The sequence below is a fragment of the Triturus cristatus genome, chromosome 2_1 (assembly GCF_964204655.1).
Source record: "Triturus cristatus chromosome 2_1, aTriCri1.1, whole genome shotgun sequence".
Classification (NCBI taxonomy): Eukaryota; Metazoa; Chordata; class Amphibia; order Caudata; family Salamandridae; genus Triturus; species Triturus cristatus.
The window spans coordinates 929,551,515-929,577,807 of record NC_140581.1 but is presented as its reverse complement, the minus strand read 5'-3'; the positions used below and the strand labels follow the sequence as shown (position 1 = coordinate 929,577,807).

At 50.5% G+C, this 26,293-nt stretch overlaps 1 protein-coding gene across 3 annotated transcripts in view; it reads left to right on the top strand.

Moving 5' to 3' along the window:
* VPS13A (vacuolar protein sorting 13 homolog A) overlaps positions 1-26,293 on the top strand; it is a 2,314,464-nt gene that overhangs the window by 1,075,369 nt on the left and 1,212,802 nt on the right. For all 3 annotated transcript variants that reach the window (XM_085633365.1, XM_085633382.1, XM_085633374.1), the window contains one exon: positions 11,543-11,701. In XM_085633365.1, coding sequence (XP_085489491.1) covers positions 11,543-11,701 — 159 coding nt within the window. The remainder of the gene's footprint in view (positions 1-11,542; positions 11,702-26,293) is intronic.

Below are 26,293 nucleotides of genomic sequence, written 5' to 3'. Positions count from 1 at the left end.
GCAGCCCTTAGAGGCCTTCCCTGGTCACAAGGGCCTGGGTACCTAGGGTACCATTTACCAGGGGCTGACATGTGGCCAGGGTTTGCCAATTTGGGTTTTGGCTGTTAGGCAGTTTTTAGGGAAGGAACACAGGCCCTGGGCACCTGATTGGCAGGAGCCCAGGGCACAACAAGGAAAAGTGCATCAGCTATTAGGCAAAAAAAGGGGGGGGTTACTGCAACAGAAACCCACTTTCTTACAGGTACATCCTTCGTGACCGTGTGTAAAAATGGGTGAAGTTCATTGATATATAAAATAAATAAGAGAGGGACCAAAACACACTCCTATTTCACCCCCATGCATATTTATATCCCAGGATGCCTCTCCTTGTCTTCTGATTGTTACCTTCATGTCTGTGTGCAGGTATGCCGGAAAGTGCACTAATACTTCATCCATCCAATGCAAGACAAGCATATGCCAAAGTTCGGTGCAGTTAACACAATCAAAAGCTGAGGATAGGTCCTAAAATGCCAGGTAAAGAGGTGTTTGTTTGGCAATAGTGTATTATCTGAGCAACAAGTTCAGATTTAAACACTGCTTGATTGTTCCCAGTTTGGTTCTAAACCCATACTGACATGAATATAGGACTGACTCAGCTTGGATCCACTCCTTGATTCTATTTTATAAAACCATCCCCAGGGTTTTAACCGTGGTATCAATCGGAGGGATCAGTCTATAAGATCCGATGAGATCGATCACCTTTTTTTTTAACATAGGTACTATGATAGATGTGGACCATGAGGCAGACGGCGGTGATTGAACTAGATTGTTAAAAACTTTTATCTGAAAGAGACACGGTAGTGATCGATTCCTTACCCCAGAATATCCCCAGGCATCAGACTGGATCCGGAAAGTTTTCGTCAGCAGTACCCCTGTACGTTTAAAGCTGGCGTCGTGCGGCTCCGCATCCGCCGCTGGCGTCGTAAGCGCCGAGATCACGTCACGGAAATTACTTGGGCGCCACCCATGCGCGCTGACGTCAGTTCTTTCTTTTTCTGCGCCAGCAAGCGCAGATCCGGTAAGTGCACGTACCCTAGTCACTTTTTGACTATACTTTTGAGACTTTTTGTCTTCTCCTTATGAGTCTTTGACTCCTGGTGCCACATAGAGATGCTTGGGTTTAAGTCCTGCGGGGCCTGTCGCCGCACGATGTCAGTGGCCAACCCCCATGACGTCTCTCTCTACTGTCCGGAGCGCGACCATGACTCACGATCATGTTCCGACTGTCTGGCCATGGCTCCGAAGGCCTTACGGGAGCGGTCCCGTAATCTGCTAGAGGCCCGACAGTTGTCTCCATGCCGTTCGAGGTCCAGGGGTCGATTGAGGGAATGATCGCGGAGCCATCATCATCGCTCCTTGGGCTCTAAGTCTTCACATTCTGAATCGGGTAAGAGACGACATAAGAAGAAGTCGAAAAAGCGTTTCCGCTTTCCGACATCCCCCTGTCGGTCTCTGGATGCGGACGAGGGGGCCGGGGGTACCGCCTCCGCGGCTCCTTTCAAGCCTGTGAGTCCCGCGGCCTACCCGCCCTATCCGGGTCCGTCGGCGACCCTGCCCAGGTGCAAGATTTTCTTGCAGCCATGGACCGCCTCTTCAGGCCTCGGGCTCCCACCAGCGCGCCTTCAGGCCCCGCGGTCCCAGTTGAGGGGACGTCCCTTGCCGCCGGCTCCGCTGCCGGTGGCTCCGGCCCTGGCGCCACAGGGACCTCCGCGGGTGGCTCCTGCGGTGCCCGTGGGGCCGATCTCGGCTTTGCATTGGGTTCCGTTTGTTCCGCCACCACCTTTAACCGGGTTTCCGGACAATCTTGCCCCTAGTTGGGACCCTAATTGGGACACGGAGCAGGACCGATGCCGTCCGGCGCCGTTCGACAATTAGTATTCGCCTGTCCCTACCCCACCTCCGCAGCCTGTTCCACAGGCAGTGGAGGATGGGGACGACTGGGAGAGGTCTGAGGACCCTCTTGCACGGCAGTGCGGGTAGGAACAGGAATGGACAGAAGATCTAGAGGATGCCGGTGGCCTTGACCTCTCCTCTGATCCTGGTTTTCTTTCTCCTCCTGTGGTGGCCATGGAGTAGGGGCCTACATACACTGTGGTGCTCCGTAGAGCAGCTGAGGCCCTTGACCTCCCTACGGTGACCCTCAAGACTAATCTCCTCACTGAAGTGCTTCAGCCGGCGGCAAGCTCTTTGGAGCCCCTGTTGCCATTCAATGAGGCCTTAACTGATGTCTTGATGGGCACCTGGTCTAGACCAGCCACGGGGGTTCCCGTGGATAGGAACGTAGCCAGGTGCCATCGCCTGGCCCAGGGTGACCCTGCTTTTCTGTCTACCCACCCAACCCCGGAGAGCCTGGTCAAAGAGGCCTCAACTTCCTACCGCTCTGCCGGATAAGGAATCCAAGAAGCTTGGACAGTTCGGCAAGAAACTCTTTTCATCTGCCAGCTTAGGGCTGCGGTCGGTGAACACTGCATGCCTCTTGGGCCGCTATTCCCACGCTGTGTGGGACACGGTTGCGCAGGTGCTGCCTCAGTGTCTGGAGGAGGCTTGGGCAGTGCTCTCCCAAGCTTTTGCTGAGGGGAAAGATGCAGCAAAGTTCGCCATCAGGTGTGGATCGGACACCGCGTACTCACTGGGTAGGGCGATTTACACAACAGTGGCCCTCCGTCGCCACGCCTGGTTGCGGTACACTGGTTTTTCAGGGGATGTGCAAAGTTCTCCTATGGACTGGATTTTACATGCCCTTTGATGACACTCGCCTGTTTGGCGATAAGGCATATAGTGGGCTGGAGCGTTTTAAGGACTCCCGGGCTACGGCCAAGGCCTTAGGTCTCTCCACCACTTGCCTGGCCACATCTGCTTTTTGTTCCTTTCGTGGACACGGAAGGATCGCCCCGACATGTTCGTTCAGCCACAAGCCTGCGCAGAACCAACCTCAGCGCGGCTGCGGAACTGACAGGGGGCCAGCATGTGGGTCAGTCCACCTCCACTCCCGCAGCATCCGCCTCAAAACCTTCCTAGTCCGACCTTTGGGGCTCACCCCACGATGGTGGGTGGCAGGATTCACCATCACTTCCCCCACTTGTATTCTGTTACCTCGGACAGGTGGATGCTGGATATCGTTTGAAGGGGCTACTCCCTCCCTTTCGAGACTCCCCTCCAGCCATGCCACCTCAGTAACGCTGCATGTCGGGGGACCATTTTGCACTTCTCCAGCGGGAAGTCACGGCCCTCTTGGCCAAGGGGGCCATTGAGCGCGTTCCTGGGCCAGAAGTAGGACGTGGTTGTTATTCCCACTACTTTCTGGTCCCCAAGAAGGACAAAGGGGGCCTGCGTCCCATCTTGGACCTCAGGAACATCAACCGCTTTCTCCGGAAGGAGAAGTTCAAGATGTTGACTCTAGCTCAGGTCCTGGCTGCCCTCGACCCCGGAGACTGGATGGTAGCGTTGGACTTGCAGGATGCATATTTTCATATCCTCGTCCTGCTGGCCCACCGGCGTTACCTGCGGCCCACGGTAGGCCAGGAGCACTTTGTTTGCCGTGCTCCCCTTCGGCCTTACCAGTGCCCCTCTGGTGTTCACGAAAGTGATGGGGATGGTTGCAGCTCATCTGCGCAGATCAGGGGATCCAGTCTTCCCCTATCTCGACGGCTGGTTGTTGAAGGCGGGCTCGCACCAGGCAGTCGTCTCCCACCTCCAGACTACGGCCGACCTGCATTTGCGGGAATTCTCCATCAACGTGCCGAAGTAGCACCTGAGGCCCTCTCAGAAGCTCCCCTTCCTCGGAGCGGTTCTGGATTCGACGCAGTTTCTGGTTTATCCTCCCGAGCACGAGTCTGGGATATTCAGGCTATGATTCCGATATTTCAGCCTCTGTCCTGGGATTCAGTCAGGATGACCCTCCGGCTCCTGGGCCTGATGGCCTCCTGCATCCTGCTAGTGTAACATGCCAGATGGCATATGCGGGCTCTGCAGTGGGACCTGAAGTTTCAGGGGGCACAACATCAGGGCAAACTGTCTGATCACGTCCAGATCTTGGAGGGCACTGCGTGACAATTGCAGTGGTGGCTCACGAATCGCGATTGGGTTAATGGCAGATCCCTCTCCCTTCCCCAACCGGAGCACACAGTGGTGACGGATGCTTCCCTCCTGGGATGGGGCGGCCACATGGGAGAGGTGGCGATCAGAGGCCTCCGGTCTCCGGCGGTGTCCCGGCTCCATATCAACCTTTTGGAGCTTCGGACGATCCGACTTGCACTGAGAGCATTCCTTGTCCGGGGAATTGTAGTGCAGGTGTTCACGGACAACACTACCACCATGTGGTACTGCAACAAACAGGGCGGGGTGGGGTTGTGGACCCTCTGTCAGGAGGCTCTGCGCATCTGGACATGGCTGGAACATCAGGGCATTTCCGTGGTGGTTCAACACCTGACAGGTTCTCTGAACGCCAGGGCGGACGAACTCAGCTGCCGGTGCATGGTGGATCACAAATGGCGTCTGAACTCGATGTGGCGCAAGGTCTCTTTCTGCAGTGGGGAGAGCCTTCGTTAGATCTATTCGCCACCGAAGAGAACGCGCAATGTCATCAGGTCTGCGCATTAGAATTTCCAAGGCGGCACTCGCTCGGTGACGCTTTTCGTCACGAGTGGAGTTGCGGTCTGTTGTACACCTTTCCGCCTATACCACTTCTGCCCAGAGTGCTGAAGAAGATCCGGCGCGATCGGGCCCAAGTAATTTTTGTGGCTCTGGATTGGGCACGAAGATACTGGTATCCCGAGCTACTCAGCATGGCGATCGATCCCCCGATCCGGCTGCCTCTTTGGGAGGATCTTCTGTCGCAGCAACAGGGGACGGTCCTCCACCCGAACCTGTCCAGCCTCCAACTCCATGCGTGGAGATGGAGCGGCGACAGTTGACAGCTTTCAACCTTCCTTCCGAAGTCTGTGATATTATTCTGGCAGCCAGGCGTCCCTCCACTAAGACGGCATATGCCTGCAGGTGGAACAAATTTGTGGCATGGTGCACGGCAAAGGCTGTTGATCCCCTTTCGGCCCCTCTTTCCGCGGTTCTTCTGCTCCTTCTCTCTTTGGCCCAGCAGGGCTGTGCTCTGGGCACTATCAAGGGTTATCTCTCAGCCATTTCCGCCTTTCTACGGCTTCCGGATCAGCCTTCTCTTTTTAAGTCCCCGGTTGTTATCGCTTCCTGAAAGGCATTAAACACACGTTTCCTTCCTTGACTTTCATCATGCCTCAATGGGACTTAAATCTTGTCTTGACCTATCTGAGGTGCGCTCCCTTTGAGCCACTTCATAACTGTCCCTTACTTCTTCACTCTTAAGACGGCTTTTCTGGTAGCTATCCCCTCTGCCAGACAAGTGATTGAGCTCCTGGTTCTTTCTTCTAAACCTCCTTTTCTCTCTGTTCATCCGGACAAAGTGGTTTAAGGACTTGTCCTTCTTTCTTGCCAAAGGTTGTCACGCCCTTCCACATCAGGCAGACCATCACTTTGCCCTCTTTCTTTCTGCCTCCGCATCCTTCAACAGAAGGAAGAGAGGCTCCACCGTCTTGACCCAAAACGTGCGCTCTTGATCTATCTAAAGCGCACACAGCAGTTCCGGGTGGATGACCAACGTTTTGTTGGCTACGTGGGCGCCAAGAAAGGTCCAGCCATGCACAAACGGACCATCTCTCGGTGGGTCGTTCTGTGCTTCAAAGCCTGTTACTCGTTGGCTAAGAAGGAGCCTCCTGTGGGGGTGCGTGCCCATTCTACCAGGGCAACTGCAGCCACTACTGCCTTGGGACGCGGCGTTCCCTTGCTGGACATCTGTCAGGCAGCTACGTGGACAGCCAAGTCCAGAGAGACGGCTTCTTTGGCCGTTCTGGTCTCCGTGACTATCTGGTGTGATCTTGGTTCGCAGACCCTCCACCGGGGTTGGTATTGCTGGGGTATCTATTCTAAGGTAAGGAATCTATCACTAATGTGTCTCTTTCAAATGCACTTGTGTAACAATATATCTGTAAGAGACATTAGTTAGTGATGGATTCCTTACCGCCCCACCCATCCTCCCCGTTCTGCGAACTGATTTCTAGGGTTAAGGTCATCCCTTTCAGGTCCTTAGTTTCTTGGCACCTGTAATCAGTTTCTTGCATGGCTCTGCCTTCCTGGCGCGGAAAGTCGTGTACAGAACCCCCGTCCGCGCTCATGTGTGGCGCCTAAGTAGCCTCCGTAACGTTATCTCGGCATTTACGATGCCAGCGACGGACGCGTAGCCGCACAACGCCACCTTCCGACGCGCAGAGGCACTGCTGATGAAAACTTTCCGGATCCAGTCTGACGCCTGGGGATATTCTAAGGTAAGGAATCTATCACTAACTAATCAATCAATCAATCAACCATAACACTTGTATAGCGCACTACTCACCCGGAAGGGTCTCAAGGCGCTTGGGGGAGGGGGTCTGCTACTGCTCGAACAGCCAGGTCTTGAGTTGTCTCCTGAAGGCGAGATGGTCCTGGGTCAGCCGAAGGTGGATGGGGAGGGAGTTCCATGTCTTGGCCGCTAGGTAGGAGAAGGATCTGCCTCCGGCGGTTGCTCTTCGGATGCGTGGTACGGCGGCGAGGGCGAGGCTAGTGGACCGTAGCTGGCGGATGGGCGTGTAGAAGGTCAGGCGGTCGTTGAGGTACTTGGGGCCCAGGTCGTGGAGAGACTTGTTTGCGTGGGTGAGGAGCCTGAACGTGATCCTCTTGTTGACGGGGAGCCAGTGCAGGTCCCTCAGGTGGCCGGAGATGTGGCTGCATCGGGGGATGTCCAGGATGAGTCGGGCGGAGGCGTTCTGGATGCGTTGGAGTCTTTTCTGTAGCTTGGCTGTGGTTCCGGCGTAGAGGGTGTTTCCGTAGTCCAATCGGCTGGTGACGAGGGCCTGGGTGACTATCTTCCTGGTTTCGGTTGGGATCCATCGGAAGATCTTGCGAAGCATTCGTAGGTTGTGAAAGCATGATGAGGAGACGGCGTTGACTTGTCTGGTTATCGAGAGGGAGGAATCCAGGATGAAGCCCAGGTTGCGTGCGTGGTCTGTTGGCTTGGGAGCGTTGCCCAGGGCTGGGGGCCACCAGGAGTCATCCCAGGCAGAGGGCGATGGTCCCAGGATGAGGACTTCCGTCTTGTCCGAGTTCAGTTTCAGGCGGCTGTCCTTCATCCACTCGGCGACGTCTTTCATCCCTTCGTGTAGGCTGGTTCTGGCGGTGTCGGGGTCTCTGGTAAGGGAGAGGATCAGCTGGGTGTCGTCGGCGTAGGAGATGATGTTGAGGTTGTGTTGGCGTGCGATGGCGGCAAGAGGTCTCATGTAAACGTTGAAGAGGGTGGGGCTGAGTGATGAGCCTTGCGGAACGCCGCAGATGACTTCGGTGGCCTCGGATCGGGACGGGGGGAGGTGGACTCTCTGTGTTCTTCCGGCGAGGAACGAGACGATCCACTCCAGTGCCTTCTCTTGGATGCTGATGTTGCTGAGGCGCTGGATTAGGGTGCGGTGGCAGACAGTGTCGAAAGCTGCGGAGAGGTCCAGGAGGATGAGTGCCGCTGTTTCCCCGTTGTCGAGCAGGGCTCGGATGTCGTCGGTGGCTGCGATGAGGGCGGTCTCGGTGCTGTGGTTGGCTCTGAAACCGGACTGTGAGGGGTCGAGGGATCCGTTCGTCTCGAGGAAGGCGGCAAGCTGTCTGTTGACGATACAGATATAGCGTTACACAAGTAAGTAACTTGTGCGTTAGCAAAGATGCCAGAAATTCAGTGTTACATTTTATTAGATTGATTTTGATATGGACGTGGCCCAGAGCCTTACCACTAACACTTTAGTTGATCGCACCCTCTACTTCACCTAGGCTTACTTGAAAGCTTCTCATGCTGAGGGGATTTATAATCAACTCAACATCTGATACAGGGGCTGCATAAATGTTGGCGAAGTGAACCTCCAATGTTTCGCTAGCAATGACAGGTGATTAAGGAAACTGACTGGTTTTTGCGCCTTAGATATGACATATTTAGACTAAACCAAGCAGCAAAATACTTTACAGGTCCTTCTCTTCTACTACTTTTGAGAGTGTTTAATGCAAAATAACTTCTGTCATTAGTGTACGGCCTCAAAGTATCCTCTGGCAAATATGGGGGATGGCTTAATGAAGCTCAATCGAGGCTTTCTAGATCAGTCTATCTGATTGAAACTTCTAGCTACAGATTCCTTACCTTAGAATAATCCCCAGGCGTCAGACTGTATCAGAAGCTTTTGAGCAGTACCCCTGCACCAGAAGTGATGTGCGTGGTTCCTACTGTAGGCACACCCCGGCACGCTGATTCATTTTTTTCCTTTGCATTCCAGATAGTGCTGATCAGGTCAGAGCTACCCTCAGTCGTTTTTTGACTGTCTTTTTTCTCGACTTTGTTTGATTTTCTCTCCAGGTGTGACCGGGTGTCCCTTAAGAATCCCACTGGTTACTAAACCATTTGGTGCCTGTCACTTAGAGAGGGGTCATGACTCCAGGACTACGATTACTGCCGTGCCATGCATTGGAAGGCGCTGAGGGAAGGATCTCTCAAGCTCCTTGCTGCCGGACCTCAGTCGACTCTGCGATGCTCAAGATCTTGGTCACACGGAATGACCTGGGACAGTTCGCAGAGCCGCACCCGTCACATTTGAAGTCAGGGGGGATGTCTGGTAATTCCTACAAGCAAAATAAATCGAGTCACATTCTGATCCGATTACGCTCTTCCCTGACTTTCCTGGAGCCGGAACAACTCTCTGCAGAGCTTAAAAAATGTTATGAAGCCATGCTCCTTGTATTTGGGCAACCCGGCCCCTCAGGAATGCTTCGGCCTCCACAGGCTTGGGAGAGGTCTCCACTAGATCCTCGCCTTTGGGTTCACCCTCGGCGCCAGTCAGGCTCCATGGATCCCATGTTGGATCCAGAGCAGTCGCTGGCGAAATTGAGACCTTCCTCGGCACCCGCTCCAGTGCTGGTGCTGCCAATGCCCCATGATAGTGCCATTCTTATTGTAATTCCTGACACGGAGTGTACTGGGCGTCGCCCAATATTGGTTCCTGCGCCGACCGAGACCATGTCCGTTGGATTGGAGCTGGTGTCTTTTACTTTTGACAGGCCTGGAAAGGGAGATGAATGGGATGAGTCTGAGGACCTAAATGGAACCCAGCATCCCCTCGATGAGAATGAGGGCAACTAGCATGAGGAATTGGTGGAAGCTAGTGGATTGGACACCTCACCTGACACTGGCATAGTCTGTCTTCTTTCCATGGCTATGGATGAGGGAGCCTGTTTCACTTTGCTGGTATGTCGGTCAGCTAAAGTACGCTCTTTCTGATAGAGAGACTGTCTAGCTGCAGATTCCTCACCAATCCTCCCTGTTCTGTGATTGGATCTGCTTTTGGGGTTTTGCGTCTCAGGGGGCGGACAGTCTCGAACGCAACTTACATTACCTTTCACGAGTTGCACCTAAATAGCCTCTGCACCTAATTTTCGTAGTGGAATGACATCAGCATGGAGATGCAAAGTCCCACTTGCTGCACACAGAGGTACTGCATAAAAAGTTTCCAGATCCAGTCTGACGTCTGGGGAATATTCAAAAGGTGAGGAATCTACAGTCTTTACCAGAAAGAGCATGACCAAAGATAAGTAACTTGTTCTGCATGAGCTAGACATGCAAACATGCCAGGAAGGAATTGGGCTTGCTTTCAGGGAGGTGACTGAATAATTACAGTTAGATTTGTAAAGTTTATGGACAAAGTTGTTGCTTTGATACCAAAATAATAAGATGGCAGCAAACGGCCAAAACGTCAGTAGTTAACCATTGGGAACTCATGGCCAAATCAATGAATCAATTGATCAATCAGTGCAACTGACTTAGCATTAGCACATATACTGATTAATTTAAATACCTGTTGTATTTTAGAGTTTCAGACTAACTATAACATGTTTCGGTTGTCAACTATAAAAATGTGAATCGTTTTATTTAACTATCAAATAAATATTATGATGATAATGGGAGCATTAAGCATGGCACTCGCTCAGCAAAGCTTCAGTGGAGCCACCAAGGGGATGTCTCTGCTGAAGGCATAGAGATCTCCTCCTGTCTGGGGGGGATCTCGAAGTATAGCAGTCAGTTGTCTGTCTGGTTAACAAAAGACATCCTTCCACTGACTATTTGCCATACTTCCAATGAGGTCCATCATTTTGAGTATGTTATGAAAAGAGGTAGTAAAGAAATAAGCAGAGGAGATGATACTCCTGATTTTGAATTCAAGTAGGAGAAGTCTTGAGGCAGTCTCCCAAGTTAGTGGCCCCCAAGTCTGCGCTTGAGTTCAGAAATGGGGTGTTATAGACTTGATCAAATTAGACAAAGAGTCAAACAAGATCGAACTCCAGGAAAGATATTTTCGATGGAGTGATTTCTGTGAAATATTCTGTGAGGGGCTGAAGATGAGCTTTTTGAAGGTTCTGAAGTAGGGTAAACGGGAGACTGAATTGAGTTTCAGGGGCCATATTAGTTGTTGGTGAATAATTTAATTGTGAGACAATGGGAAGGAGGCAAGTCTGTAGGTATAAGGTGAGAAAGTGTGCTTTGAGTTTCTTGAATTCAGGGTTATTATGATGGCTGAGAGCAGTATTTAATTGTGTTGTATGAGTAGTTGGCCGGTTTAAGAATAGGAACAAATGCACAGGCCAGGAGAAAGTTGAAGAGGGAATGTTGGCTTGTGGATTAATGGGGTAAATCACAGAGGGAATTTGGTGAGGGTGAAGAAAGGTATCTTTTGTATGAATGCGTTTAATGAAAACACTAGTCGCGATGTCTATGATGTAGAGGGTAAATAGGGTGAAGGGTTCTGGATAGTTTGCAGGGATGATCTTGGAACTGCAGCTGAGGGTTTGGTACAGGATCATTTGTCAAGGTAAGGTTAGAGGCAATGTGTGGATCTTGCTCCACATGTGTGGGAGGATTCAAATATAGATTTTCATTTTGTAGATGTTAACAGTGTTTCAGATGAGGAGAATGTAATTAAGGTTAGTGGGATAGATGTCCATTACAAGGGTAATTGTGAAGAAGTTGAGAGCATCTAAGTGCCTGTGTGAGAGGAGTGAGGAGGAGGATTGATATCTGATTGGATATCCAGATTACTTCAGTCAGAGCAAACATTTGCCATCTGCATGTTTTTTTGGGGAAAAAAATTATTTTGAACCCAGAATGCACTTTATGGAGGTAGTTGAAATACTTTACATTTATTCTCATTGAGTGAATTATGCTGCAACCGTTTAGCAACTGAAGAGAAGGCTCGATAATCATCTCAGTTTTTGCCACCTTTGAAAGGTTTTATTTATTTATTTCTTAGCAACTTTGGTGTTTTTTTTCTTGTCACCTTTGGTAGAGTACATTTGTGATCCTTTTTTAATTTTTTATGAGAATGAAAAACAAATGTAAAGCCTCATTTTACAATTATGTTTATTTCAGATGAAAAAGAAATCTAAAAAACCGCTTACAGAATCTGATGTAGACGAGGAAAATTACAAGGTTCCAGAGTATAAAACAGTTATAAACATCTCTTCAAAAGATCAGATGAACATTATGCTATCAAAATGTGGACTACAAATGCTTAACAATCTTGGACAGGTAAGGAACTGAGTTTGTCACTTTTTTGTTTGCATTTGGAATTAGGGTAGTACATCAAGTAAACGTAAAATTCATACTAGTTAGGAAATCAGTCTTTTTGATATGACCATTATGTTAGTAAGTAGTATATTTTTAAGTCTGGAGCAAGTATATAACATTCTCAGGGTTGATGAAACACCAGGCACACAGGCATATGCATTCAGTCTTGTCTATGTGATATTTGTTGTCTTGGGGTGCCAGAAGGATCTTAAGCAGTTTGTGGTGTCATCTTGTCTGAGTCTCTCATGAAAGCTAGCGGGCTCTCAGACGCACAGTGCTGTACACTTATTCGTCCTGGCTGCTGTGGAACACAGTGCCCTCGTTTCTGTTGATGCCCAAAAAATCATGCCTGTCCTCCTACTTTTTATCAGTGGGGTCCTATTAAATTTCCAGTCTATGGTTATCCTACATTTTGCCAGTAACAGTGCTAGATCTACAAATCTCCTTCCTTTTTTATCTGTTGGCCCCCGTAGGCAGGAAGAGTCTGTGTACTCACACCTCAGGGATTCCCACTATATGTGTCTGCAATCTTGCACCTGTTTTTACTGCTTTCTTCCTCCAGTAGGTGGACAATTTTGGTCACTTTTGCATGTGGAAGAAGGTGGCTTCTGGGGTGTGGCATCTGGGCAAACTCCGGAAGAGTTCCCAGATATCTTGTGTAACTTGATGGGGGTGCAATGCAAAACGTTAAATTCTATTAACTTGAACTTCTTGTTCATGGAAATCCTCGCTGTTTGTGCCCTAATCTCTGCTCTTTGTCCCCAAAGTCCCTGCAGAGATTTTCTTGCCAGAATGTGCGTAGCTCCTTCAGCTTCCAGCCCAGAGTCTCCACTAGTTGCCCATACAGGTGCATTATTATCTTGCTCTCTGGGATCCACATTGGTGTGTCAGCAGTACTACTCTCACCAGTAGCTCAATACCACCCGAGTGCCATGTCATCCTGATAGTATATATTAGTCTGCTGACTTTTACTTCAGGAATATATATCCGCTGTCTTCAGGGAGTAATTTTCCCATATTGTCCGTTGTAGTCATCAAGACATCGCTGTATATTAAGCAAGTGAGAGGTAATTCTGGGGCTTGAGCAATATATGGCCCTCCAAACTTGAGGTATTTACCCCAGCAGTACTTAGAGGTGGTTACGAGATTAGGTGTGGATCGTCTTTATCACAAGTGAGAAACAGTATATCCCATTGTGTGTCTGTGAGAAGTTGGCCTGATATATGATGTCACTAGTTCTAGTGTACACCCTGTATCAGTCCAAACAACCCTTATGGTGATTGGTTGTAAAGTCAACCTTATAGACCAGCTATCCTAGTGGTAGCATGGACAAGAGCAGTCTTAGGCTAAACTCTGAATGGCATGTGAAGCCAGCTGTTATACCATATATAATCCCTTGAATACCAAATGAAAGGACACCACAACAGATATATATAAAAATAGAATGTATTTATTCTAGTCAAACCCTCAGCACTCTTTATGAGATTCGAGGTAAGTACAACACAGTCTTATTTAAGCATACATTAAGTCACACAGGTAAGTAATACAGTTAGGCCCTAGGGGCCACGCAAACCATATACTAAGTAAGTGGTATAAGGACCACTTTCACGAACACAGGATAGGCCTAGGCCTAGGGAATCGCTGGGGCTACACTAAACTACCAAAGGTTAGGAAGTGGGAGGCCCACGGGATTCAGGTGCAGAGCGGAAACACTCACGCGTAATGCGTAAAAGTCGATAGAATTACTAGCAGTTAGATATTAACAGTTTTAGGACACTTCTGGTATAGCTAGTAAGTCGAGATTCGGAAACTAGAACCTAGGATAGTCAATACCCATGTGAGCACCGAAGTACTCAAGTTACCTAGCCCACGGGCTGCGGGTGCATAGGTGTGAACTTGCGTCGGGTTTCGTCGTTGACTTCTATGGATGCCTGAAGGAAAGTTGCTGACAGGCAGTCAGTGAAGAGTGTCCGGTGGATCCCAAGGAGGGGATCAAGAAGGAAGGAACCTGCAAGCAGAAGGGACAGAGTCTAGGTCACCAGCCAGGAGCCGGGAAGGAACCAGGCGATGTCGTGAAGATGCAGGTGAAGAGTTGAAGCTTGTCGCAGCAGCCACGGGTACCAGGAGACGTCGAGGACGACCAGGACCAGGAGGCGAGCTGTCCCACGCAGGCTCTTGCTGTCGGCGGCGTCGAAGTCGAGTCAGGACCCAACAAGCCTTGGCAAGCGGAACCCACGCAGGATGGAGGACTTGCTTCTGGTGCAGACCAGGAAGGTCTGGGGTGCTTCTCTTTCACAGAGGAGCGGGTGCCAGTCTGGAAGAGCCGGACCAGCAAGATGAAAGTAAAGGTTCGTCGTCACAGAGGCTACTAGCCAACGGGCCAGCAACCGGACAACACGTCGAGCAACACGGGTGCAGAAGAGCCCCACGCAGAACACGTGAAGTGTGGGGAGCTGGTCTTCTTTGCAGATGGTGCTCGGGAGTGAGGCTTCTCAATTCCCCAAGCACAGCCTCGAGGGAGCCTCGGAAATCGCGCTAGTCAGTTACTAGCCACTTTTCCCAAGTCGCCGGTCCCACGTCGCCTCCACGGGTCTCAGCTTCGCTGGAGATGTGGATCTGGTTCAGAGGTGTCTGTAAGTCTCGGCGCTGGTCAGTCTCTGCAGTCGTCCCTCGTAGGATTCAGTCGCAAAGCAAGCAGCGGTCGCTGGATGGTGCCTGGTTGCCCAGGGTGGTCACTCCTTGGCCACAGGGGAGATTTCTTCAGTCTTCTGGCTGAGGTCGAATGTCGAAGGTCCAGAGTTTCTGGTCAAGTTGCAGATTCAGGTTAATCTAATTTAGCAGGGCTCAGCTAGCTACTGATATACTGGGCTAGTGGGCTGGGCTACCTGCAAGGTCCCTCCTATGGGTGGGACCAGGAAGGGGAGTGGCTACACCCCCTTTCCTTTGTCCAGTTTCGCGCCAGAGCTGGGGCTGGAGTGCCCCAGCACCGGTTTGAACTGGACTATGCATGGAGCACCTTGTGTGCCCCAGGCATGTCTCATTCCTTTCAGCCCTCCCTGCCCCAATACACTAAAGTCTGTCTGGGGAGGTGCTAGCACCTCCCCAAGCAGGAAACCTATTGTCCAGGCCTCCCTGGCTGGGAGGGCTCCCAGCTGCAGGAGGTCAGACTCGTGTCTGTGGCAGCAGCATCCATTTTGTGATGCTGAGGCTTTGGTGAGAGTTAAACAGCAAAGTAGGATTTTAACATGTCTCTCCCTCTAGAAGGGAGGAATAATATCCTCATCACCAGAAATGGTATGGGGTATTATTCCAAAGTGTTAGACACCTTACACGACATGCTTTGATAAAGCCAAACCATAGTTACTGTGAGAAGTTGGCCTGATATATGATGTCACTAATTCTAGTGTACACCTTGTATCAGTCCAAACAACCCTCATGGTGATTGGTTGTAAAGTCAACCTTATAGACCAGCTATCCTAGTGGTAGTATGGACAAGAGCAGTCTTAGGCTAAACTCTGAATGGCATGTGAAGCCAGCTGTTATACCATATACAATCCCTTGAATACCAAATGAAAGGACACCACAACAGATATATATATAAAATAATGTGTATTTATTCTAGTCAAACCCTCAGCACTCTTTATGAGATTCGAGGTAAGTACAACACAGTCTTATTTAAGCATACATTAAGTCACACAGGTAAGTAATACAGTTAGGCCCTAGGGGCCACGCAAACCATATACTAAGTAAGTGGTATAAGGACCACTGTCATGGAAATAGGATAGGCCTAGGCCTACGGAATCGCTGGGGTACACTACCCTACCAACAGTTAGGAAGTGGGAGGCCCACGGGATTCAGGTGCAGAGTGGAAACACTCATGCGTAATGCGTATAATCGATAGAAATAGTACAGTTTAGAATTAATAGGATTTAGGACACTTCTGGAGTAGCTAGGAAGTCGAGACTTGAGAACTAGACACTAGGATAGTCAATACCCTGATGAGCACCAGAGTACCCGAGTTACCTAGCCCACGGGCTGCGGGTGCATAGGTGTGAACTTGCGTCGGGTTTCGTCGTCGACTCCTATGGATGCCTGAAGGAAAGATGCTGACAGGCAGTCAGTGAAGAGTGTCCGGTGGATCCCAAGGCCGGGATCAAGAAGGAAGGATACCTGCAAGCAGAAGGGACAGAGTCTGGGTCACTAGCCAGTGACCACGTGGAACCAGGAAGGAACCAGGCGATGTCGGGAGATTGCAGGTGAAGAGGTGAAGCTTGTCGCAGCAGCCACGGGTACCAGGAGACGTCGAGGACGACCAGGACCAGGAGGCGAGCTGTCCCACGAAGGCTCGTGCTGTCGGCGGCGTCGAAGTCGAACTAGGACTCACCAAGCCTTGGCAAGCGGAACCCACGAAGAATGGAGGACTTGCTTCTGGTGCAGACCAGGAAGGTCTGGGGTGCTTCTCTTTTACAGAGGAGTAGGGGCCAGTCTGGAGGAGCCAAACCAGCAGTGGAAAATTGAAGGTGTGTCGTCGCAAAGGTTACTAGCCAACGGGCAAGCAACCGGACAGACGCGGCAAGCAGGAAAATGCAGATGGTGCTTGGGGTTGGGGCTTCTCAATCCCCGGTGCACAACCTCGAGGGTGCCTCAGAAGCTTCGCTGGAAGATACTCGCCACTTTTCCCAGGTAGCCAGTCCCACGTCTCTCATCGCCTCCACGGATCTCAGCTCGGCTGTGGATGTGGATCAGGGTCAGAGAAGTCTGGAAGTCAAGGCTCTGGTCAGGCTCTGCAGTCGGTCCCTCGTAGAACTTCAGCAAAGCAAAGGGTAAGTCTCTTGATGGTGCCTGTTCGCACAGGGTGACCACTCCTTGGCCACAAGGGAGATTCTTCAGTCTTCTTCTTTCGTCGAATGTCGACGGTCCAGAGTTTCTGTTCAAGTTGCAGGTTCAGGATAATCTAATTTAGCAGGGCCCGACTAGCTACTAATATACTGGGCTAGTGGGCTGGGCTACCTGCAAGGTCCCTCCTATGGGTGGGACCAGGAAAGGGAGTGGCTACACCCCCTTTCCTTTGTCCAGTTTAGCGCCAGAGCTGGGGCTGGAGTGCCCCAGCACCGGTTTGAACTGGACGATGCATGGGACACCTTGTGTGCCCCAGGCATGTCTCATTCCTTTCAGCCCTCCCTGCCCCAATACACTAAAGTCTGTCTGGGGAGGTGCTAGCACCTGCCCAAGCAGGAAACCTATTGTCCAGGCCTTCCTGGCTGGGAGTGCTCCCAGCAGCAGGAGGTCAGACTCGTGTCTGTGGCAGCAGCATCCATTTTGTGATGCTGAGGCTTTGGTGAGAGTTAAACAGCAAAGTAGGATTTTAACATGTCTCTCCCTCTAGAAGGGAGGAATAATATCCTCATCACCAGAAATGGTATGGGGGTATTATTCCAAAGTGTTAGACACCTTACACGACATGTTTTGATAAAGCCAAACCATAGTTACCATAACCGTTTAAGATTATAAGGTACTTTAAGAGTATATGGTAGGCTATATCATAGAACAGCTATAAGGACATGGTTCCGAAAGCTGCAGACAGGCTCAGCTCATGCTAGAGCACCATCTCACATGTTACCAAGCACTCTGCCTCCAGGATTGTTAAGGCCTGCCATAGGAGTGGCTGATAGGTACACATGTGTCTATATATAAGGTAGGTATAGGAATACTACACCTAAGCAAGGAGTGATTACACGACCTTGCCCCAGCTGAGTGATCAGCCAGTTGTGTCATAATGGAAGGCCAGGCCAGGGGTGGCATAATACATGCTGCAGCCCCTGCTAGGCCTAGGGTACACCTATGCCCTGGGTACCTAGGGTACACTGTACAGGGTCCAATAAGGTGATCCTTACCAATTGGGTATGTACCTAGGGTACATGGAGTCCATTTTAAAGAGAGAGCAGACAGCCTGAGACCCTGAATGGCAGGATCTCAGGCCAACTAAGTTGAAAAACCAGCTTAACACTAGGCAAAAAGTTGGAGGTAACCATAGTCAGATATTCACCTTCCTACAGTGTCCATGCTAATTTCAATTGTTAGATATCTAACCTGTAGCGACTGGGAAAGGGGAGCCTATTTAGTGACTTCAAGTGGGCAGCATGACAATAGAGTTCATAGTGCTTAGTCCCTGGTTCTCTTTTCAAAAGGAGCAGTATCAGCATGCTCAAGGTGACTGTATCTGTCAACCGTCCAGACATGAGACGTGAATATTGTGTCTACTTCAAAATAGTGATTATCGAAAATTACATTTAGGGTCACAAAATAATACAACAACTTTGGGAGCATCACCATCTTGCACAAGGTTAGCCTTCTAAGCATCGGCAATGGTAATGTCTGCCAGATTTTCACTGACTTTCTGATGGTCCCCGTTGCTTTATATACATTCCTCTCAGTAAGTCAGCATCCGAGGCGTAGACCTGGACACCAAGTTACCTGAAGGTCGTATTCTCACATTTTAATGTCCTTGGCTCCTATCCCAACTGTATTGTGTGAGCATTAGTGTGGAGTGGAAACAGACCTGTCTTGTTCCAATGTAACGAAGGCCAGATAGCGCTCCAAACTCAATCAGTTGAGTCATTATGTCCCCCATGAAGTAGGGTGTGTCTCTTATATATAACAGCATATCATTAGGTCACACACTGATTTTGACAGGTATCTTAGTGTACTACAAATCAATGTTTAAATTCTAATTCTGTGGTTTGTATTATTTTTGTCACCTGTACCGTAGCGAAGTTCAGCAAACAATAAATATTCTCACTATAGTAAATTTAAAAAAGTTTATTTTCTAGGACTGGGTTAGCGAAGTGTGAGTCAGTATTTGTTTATTTCTTGCTCACCCTTTCTTTGCGAGTTGATGGTCAATAAAAGACAAGTGATGGGTAAATGACAGTTTTTGTCTTTGAATTGTCATTTATTTATTTATCTTATTAAGTGCCCGAATCACCTCCCGGAGGGTTATCTCCACGCTACGGGAGTGCTGCAGAGTCACGATGGGGATTCAGAAGAGTTTGGTTTTTAGAAACCTACGGAAGTGCAGATAGTTGGTGCATTCCCGGAGGTGTAGGGGAAGTTGATTCCAGTAAGAGGGGGCCTGATGATAAAAGGCATACCCAACTATGCAAGATTTCTTTACACGGGGTACCAGGAAGAGCGATTTAGAGCCAGACTGAATGGTTCTGGAAGGCTGGTATCGTATGAGTCTATCTGCAAGATAGCTGGGGGCGTTGCCATGTAGGTCCTTGTGCACTATGCAGCAGATCTTAAAACAGATCTGCTTGCGGATAGGCAGCCAGTGTAGTCCAAGGAGTAGCAGAGAAGAGGCAATCCTGGCAGGAGCATTGGAAACAAGGCGGGCCACGGTGTTTTGGACCATCTGCAGTCTTTTAAGAGAGGATTCGTTGGCCGAGATCAGGAGGGCATTACAATAGTCAAGATGATTTATTACTAGTGCCTGAAGGAGTGTTTTTCGGACTGTCATAGGGAGAAAAGAGAAAACCTTACTCAAAAGACTTAATAAGTGGAAGCAGGAACTCACGGTGGTTGCGACTTGCTCTTTCATTGTGAGTTTTTGGTCTGGAAGTTTTTTACCACTACTTTCGGAACCGGTGCAGCACCCAGTTTAGTGGGCCACCACTCTGGGGACCAGAGTAGAGGCGCACCTACAAAAAGCATAATTTCAGTTTTACTATCATTTAGCTAACGGAAATTATTCCTCATCCGATCCGAGATGGCTATCATACCTTCAGAGAAAGTTGATTTGGCATTGGTAGAGTTTTTGTCAAATGCCATTAGGAGATGGGTATCATCAGCATATGAAATTGGAATGAAGCTCAGTGCCCTGAGTAGGTCCGCAAGGGGAGCCACATAAATGTTAAATAGAGTGGGACTAAGGTAAGATCTCTGGGGCACACCTTTATTCATCTTCGATGTTGGAGAGCGGAAGGAACCGAGATTAACAGTTTGGGTGCGGTGGGTTAGGAAGCTTGACAACCACTGAAAGGCAAGGCTATGGATTCTGGTGCAAAAACAACAGTTGATGGACAGAATGCAGAACAATGTCATACATTCACCCCAGTACAGAGATCTGGGCCTAAATCCATTGTTTTTTGCTCACCATGCCATTCCAGTTTAAACCCAGCCATATGCAAATCCGTCTTGACCCTGTGCCTCATGGGAACAGTCCAGCCCGAACTGCCAAGCCAGGTCCTCCCTGGACTGGAACCAAGCATCCTAGGACCGGTTTCGGGGTTTCACCCCTCTTCAGCCAGGATAGCTTGATTCCAGTGACATGGAGAGCACGGGACTCACGTCTGAGCATACCCGTCCCACTCGGGGTGACAAATGCAAAAACAACAGTTGATGGACAGAATGCAGAACAATGTCATTCATTCACCCCAGTACAGAGATCTGGGCCTAAATCCCTTGTTTTTTTGCTCAGCATGCCATTCCAGTTTAAACCCAGCCATATGCAAATCAGTCTTGACCCTGTGCCTCATGGGAACAGTCCAACCCGAACTGCCAAGCCAGGTCCTCCCTGGACTGGAACCAAGCATCCTAGGACCGGTTTCGGGGTTTCCCTTGCTCACTTTCCCACTGGACTCAAGATAGCCTGACTGATGAGGGTTATGGACCCGAAACCGGCCCCAGGATGCTTTTTTCCGGTCCAAGGAAGACATGTCTTGGCAGTTCGGGGTGGACTGTTCCCGTGAGGCACAGGGTCAGACTGATTTGCATATGGCCATGTCTGATCTAGGGTGGTGGAGTGAGCTAAAGAATGATAATGGATTAAACCCAGATCAGTTGACTGGGGGTAAGTGTTTGATTTGCTCATGCGCTCCGTCCATCATCCCCTTTGGTAAGGCTGTGGATTCCAACATTTCTTAATCTATTTAGTAAGACGGAATGGGATATCGTGTCAAACGCTGCTGACAGATCCAGGAGCACCAATAATGCTGCCTGTCTATTGTCTAGGGAGTTCCTGAGGTTGTCTGTGACTGCAATAAGTGCTGACTCCGTACTAAATCTGGGACAGAACCCAGACTGCGAGGGGTTAAGGCTTCCTGTTACTCCCATGTTCGAGGCATGTGGGCTGCTGAATTCATATCTGAGCATAGATCGCCGCCTAGTGTTGGGTCCGGATGTTTGCACGTTGTTGTCCTGGAAGAGTCTTCGAAGTATCCTGGGATAGGTGACTCCTCCCCTGGACTACAGTGCGCATGGGCATCCTCTCCATCCTCAGATTGTTTTTTTCCGCCATTGGGTTCGGATGTGCTTATCTTGACTCAAGTTAGGAAAAACTTTTTACAGGCCAAAAGGCCTTTAGTTCGCGTCGGTACAGTTCCCAATCGGTATCGATAGTATATTGTTAGTTTACTAACTTCCAGAACCAACTTTTTCGCATTTTCCCCGACCATCGACCCTTCATCGACGATGGAATCGAGGACACCATTCAAGCGGTGTCCTGTATGCAATGCGAAATATCCCCATATCGACGTCCATCCGGTGTGCAACAAATGCCTTTCACCGGATCACGACGAATCTACATGTATGGCCTGTGCCCGATTCCGATCCAAGAAGACTCTTCGGAATCGACGAGCAGCACGACTCGAAGCGCAGCAAGCGGCACCGGCCCCAGCCAACATCTTCAGCGCCGAAGACGAAGATGTCGAAGACCTGGAGAACCTACCCTCCAGCCCCGCTTCCGAACACGACTCCGTATCGGAAGACGTCGAAGAACAACTCTTTTCCAGAGATGAAGCCGACACCGAGGTAGGAGACTACAATGAGGCCTTAGGGGCCGAAGAGAGTAGCTCCGGTGACGAGCAAGGCCTACCCGTACAGACTGAGGATATCCCAGTGAGCCAGTCTATGGATCCGGTCGAGGGATCGCCTTCGGGCCTTACCCAAGACCTATCCCGCAGTTCTTCGGCCCGCCGTCTGGCCCGGCCTCGGACATTCAGCGGCAGCCATTACTACCCAAAAAGGCTGGTTTCCCTTCTCCGAAACCGAAAGCTGTATTGGTTCACCAGAAACCGAAACCGAAAGTAACGCTGGTCGGATCGAGGCCCACCACACCTTCGACGCCAGCAAAACCCGTCGGCGCCGACCGCACCAAACGAGATTTCGGTGCCGAACTTGCAGCAGCCGACGTCGGCGCCGACACACGGAAAAAGAGCTTCGGTGCCACCAAACCTCCTCGGCTACCGGCACCGACACAATCGGCTCCGACCCCAAAGGTCAAACTGCCTGCTGCGTCGCACCCCGCTTCGACAGCACCACCAAAGGCACACTCATCAAAGACGTCGACGGCCATTGCCGCCCCTCGACTCGATGACTCGCCGGCACCGAAGAAGTCCATGCCCGCCTCTACAGAAACGACCGGCACAAAGGACTCGATGGCACTCCAGGTGCGGACCGTGGCTGCGCAACGCACCAAACACAAAGCAGTCCTCCAGGACATGTCAGGCTCCGAGCCGATAAAAGCTCCAACGGCCTCTTCGGCACCGACCAATATCACTTTTGGCCTGCCGCCATCCACGGCCCCAAAACTGTTCCAAATCAGAACACGGGTCACCCACACCACGTTCACGCCTGCTGAACGCTCTCCTGCGGAGTCGTCTCCGTCACATGTCATCGACGCCGACACCGGCAGGATGGTGCTCCACAAAAGGAGAATAACTTCAGAGTCAGCTTTGGACTCCTACCGGATCCCGCTTAAGAAAAAGCTGCCGGTGACTTCGGAACCAGTTCTTTCCGAACCTCTCCACTCCTTTTACCAGGATCCACAGTCCTTCTCTCCCATACACTCCAACACTGACGTTTTGGAGGACTACATGGGTGATCACGTCCCCTACCCCGGAGAGATGGACCCTGAAGGCCAACAGGACCCTGACCAAGCTTGGGATGACCCTGTAGACTCGGGTGCACCTATGGATACACAGGACCCGCAACTCTATGGAGCAAAAACATCTCCCACAGAGGACACTGCCGCATTCAACGCCCTAATTGAACGTGCTGCGGCCAATCATGGGGTGCAACTCCACTCTGACACCGTGGAGGACGACTTTCTCATGGATACTTTCGCATCCTCAGAAAGGAATATAAAAACTCTACCCATGTTAAAGGGTGTCCTCAAACCAGCAAAGGACATCTTCAAAGAACCCACCAGGGCAAGAGTAATAAACCCCAGAATCGACAAGAAATACAGGTCGGCGCCTGGGGACCCTACCTACATTAGAGGCCAGTTACCTCTAGATTCCATCGTAGTTGCGAATGCTCGCAAACGGGCACACTCGCAAACAACAGGTGATGCTCCTCCCCCGGACAAAGAGTCCAAGGTGCTAGAGACCTCCGGCAAACGGGTTGCGGCCCAGGCAGCTAATATATGGCGCATTGCCAATACTCAGGCGCTCCTTGCCCGCTACGATCGAGCACACTACGACACACTAGAACAATTACTCCAACATCTCCCTGACCAATTCAAAGAAGGTGCAGAGATCCTCATCAGGGAGGGACAACTCCTCACAAACGCATCCATCAAGTGTGCACTGGATGCCGCAGATACAGCTGCCAGAGCCATAAACACTAGCGTCATGTTGCGACGACACGCCTGGTTGCGAATCTCCGGATTCAAACCTGAGGTACAAAATAACATCCTCAACCAGCCTGTCAACCCCGACTACTTATTCGGGCCGGAGGTTGACACCACCCTAGAGAAAATAAAAAAGGACACGGACACTGCAAAGTCCATGGGGGCTCTTCAAACGCAGTCCTTTCGGAGCGGCTCCTTTCGTCGCCCCGGAAATAGAGGAGCAGGTAGAGGACAGGGGTCACAGCAAACCTACAACAAAGGCAACACACAAAGCACCTACGATAAAAACACCCGGGGTGGTTATCGTGGCTCAAGCACAAAGGGCAGAGGACGCGGTTACGGCAACACCAGGTCCTCCCCCAAGAACAAACAGTGACGCCCTCTCCCTTCCTCCCGACCACATAACACCTGTCGGGGGAAGGCTACAAAGGTTCCTGTCCACGTGGAACTCCATCACCACGGACAGGTGGGTCAAAGACATTGTCAAATACGGTTACTGCCTAGAATTAACCTCAACTCCACCCACAATACCTCCAAAACACCGTCCTATGTCCTCAGAGCACTTAACGCTCTTACAGCAGGAAGTGCTAAGCATGCTACTAAAAGGCGCAATAGAGGTCGTACCCGTCCACGAGCAAGGTACGGGGGTGTACTCCCTGTACTTTTTAATACCAAAAAAGGACGGGTCACTCAGACCTATATTAGACCTGAGACCCCTGAACCGCTACATTCTCTCCGAGCATTTTCACATGCTCACTTTACAGCAAGTCCTCCCGCTGCTCAAACAGGGAGACTTCCTGGCCACACTGGACCTCAAGGATGCGTATTTCCACATACCCATTCACCCCTCACACAAAATATACCTCAGGTTCACTGTTCAGGGGCAGCACTACCAATTCAAAGTCCTTCCCTTCGGCGTGACAACAGCACCCAGGGTTTTCACAAAGTGCCTAGCTACTTTGGCGGCACATCTACGGAGGCAGCACATACACGTCTACCCTTACCTGGACGACTGGCTCGTTCAAGCAAAGTCAGCCCAGCAATGTGCCAGCCACATGTCCCGCACCATTCACCTCCTTCACAGTCTGGGATTCTCACTAAATTACCCAAAATCCCATCTCCAGCCCGCACACGTACAACAGTACCTAGGTGCGACTATAGACACTCTGGCGGCCACAGCTCAGCCAAATTTAGTGAGGATCAACAGCATGCAAATGCTGATTTCCAAGTTCAAACCCCAACACTCCCTTCCTGCGCGAGTGTTCATGCAGTTGATAGGCATGATGGCCTCCTGCATTTTCATAGTCCCACACGCGAGACTACATATGCGCCCGCTTCAGGAGTGCTTAGCACGTCAGTGAAATCAGGCTCAAGGACAGCTGAAAGACCTAGTGTTGGTGAGCGGTCGGGCATACAACTCTCTGCATTGGTGGAATCCACAAAACATTTGCAAGGGCCGACCGTTCCAGGAGCCTGTTCCACAAATAATACTGACAGCGGACGCGTCTCTCCAGGGATGGGGAGCTCATGTACTCCACTACACAGTGCAGGGACTATGGACAACACAACAGAAGAAGATGCACATCAACCTTCTGGAACTGATGGCAATCTTCCTGGCAATGAAGGCATTCAAAGTACACTTGTGCAACAAAGTCGTGTTGATCCGAACGGACAACATGACCGCCATGTACTACATACAGAAGCAAGGAGGAACACACTCTCCACAGTTGTCTCATCTGGCTCAGAGCATGTGGAAGTGGGCCATTCAGAGGAACATGTTCCTCATGGCAGAACACCTCCCCGGCAAGGACAACCAGATGGCGGATCTGCTCAGCAGACACAGCCACCAGATGCACGAGTGGGAGTTACACCCATCAGTACTCCAACCGTACTTCCAGCAGTGGGGTCATCCAGAGATAGACCTATTCGCCACAAGCGAAAACGCAAAATGCCAAAGCTTTGCCGCCAGGTTCCCACATCCGCAGTCGCAGGGCAATGCGATATGGATGAACTGGTCCGGCAGATTTGTGTACGCTTTTCCCCCAGCACCACTGATACCGCTGGTGGCACGCAAACTCAGACAACACTCACTGACACTCGTCCTGGTTGCTCCAACGTGGGCACGCCAGCCGTGGTACACCACCTTTCTTGAACTTTCCGTGGTGCCGCATCAAAGGCTGCGGATCAAACCCGCGCATTTGACGCAGAACCATGGAGAGATTCAGCACCCAGATCCGCAACAGCTGAACCTGGCGATCTGGCTCCTGAAGTCCTAGAGTTTGGCTACCTAAACCTGCCACCTGACTGTATGGACATCATTAAGGAGGCCAGGAGGCCCACTACCAGAGCTTGCTATGCAGCCAAATGGAAAAGGTTCGTCATTTATTGTACTAATAATGACATTAACCCGCTAGACGCATCCACACAAAACATAATTTGTTACCTCTTACACCTATACCGATGCAATCTGGCGTACACCTCTATACGTGTCCATTTGACCGCAATATCAGCCTATCTGCAGACCAGGCAGCACCTCTCTCTATTCAGAGTGCCTGCCATCAAAGCATTCTTGGAAGGACTCAAACGAGTCATTCCACCAAGCCACCCACCGGCTCCAATGTGGAACCTCAACTTGGTCCTCACACGCCTGATGGGTCCACCCTTTGAACCTCTACACTCATGCGAGCTTCAATTTCTTACCTGGAAAGTAGCTTTCCTAGTAGCGATCACTTCTTTAAGAAGAGTTAGTGAACTCCAGGCACTAACTGTTCAAGAGCCATTTATACAGGTTCATGCCAACAGGGTCGTACTACGTACCAACCCCAAATTCATGCCCAAGGTGGTATCGCAGTTCCACATGAATCAAACTATTGAACTGCCTGTTTTCTTTCAAAACCCACAAACTGTCGCAGAAAGAGCACT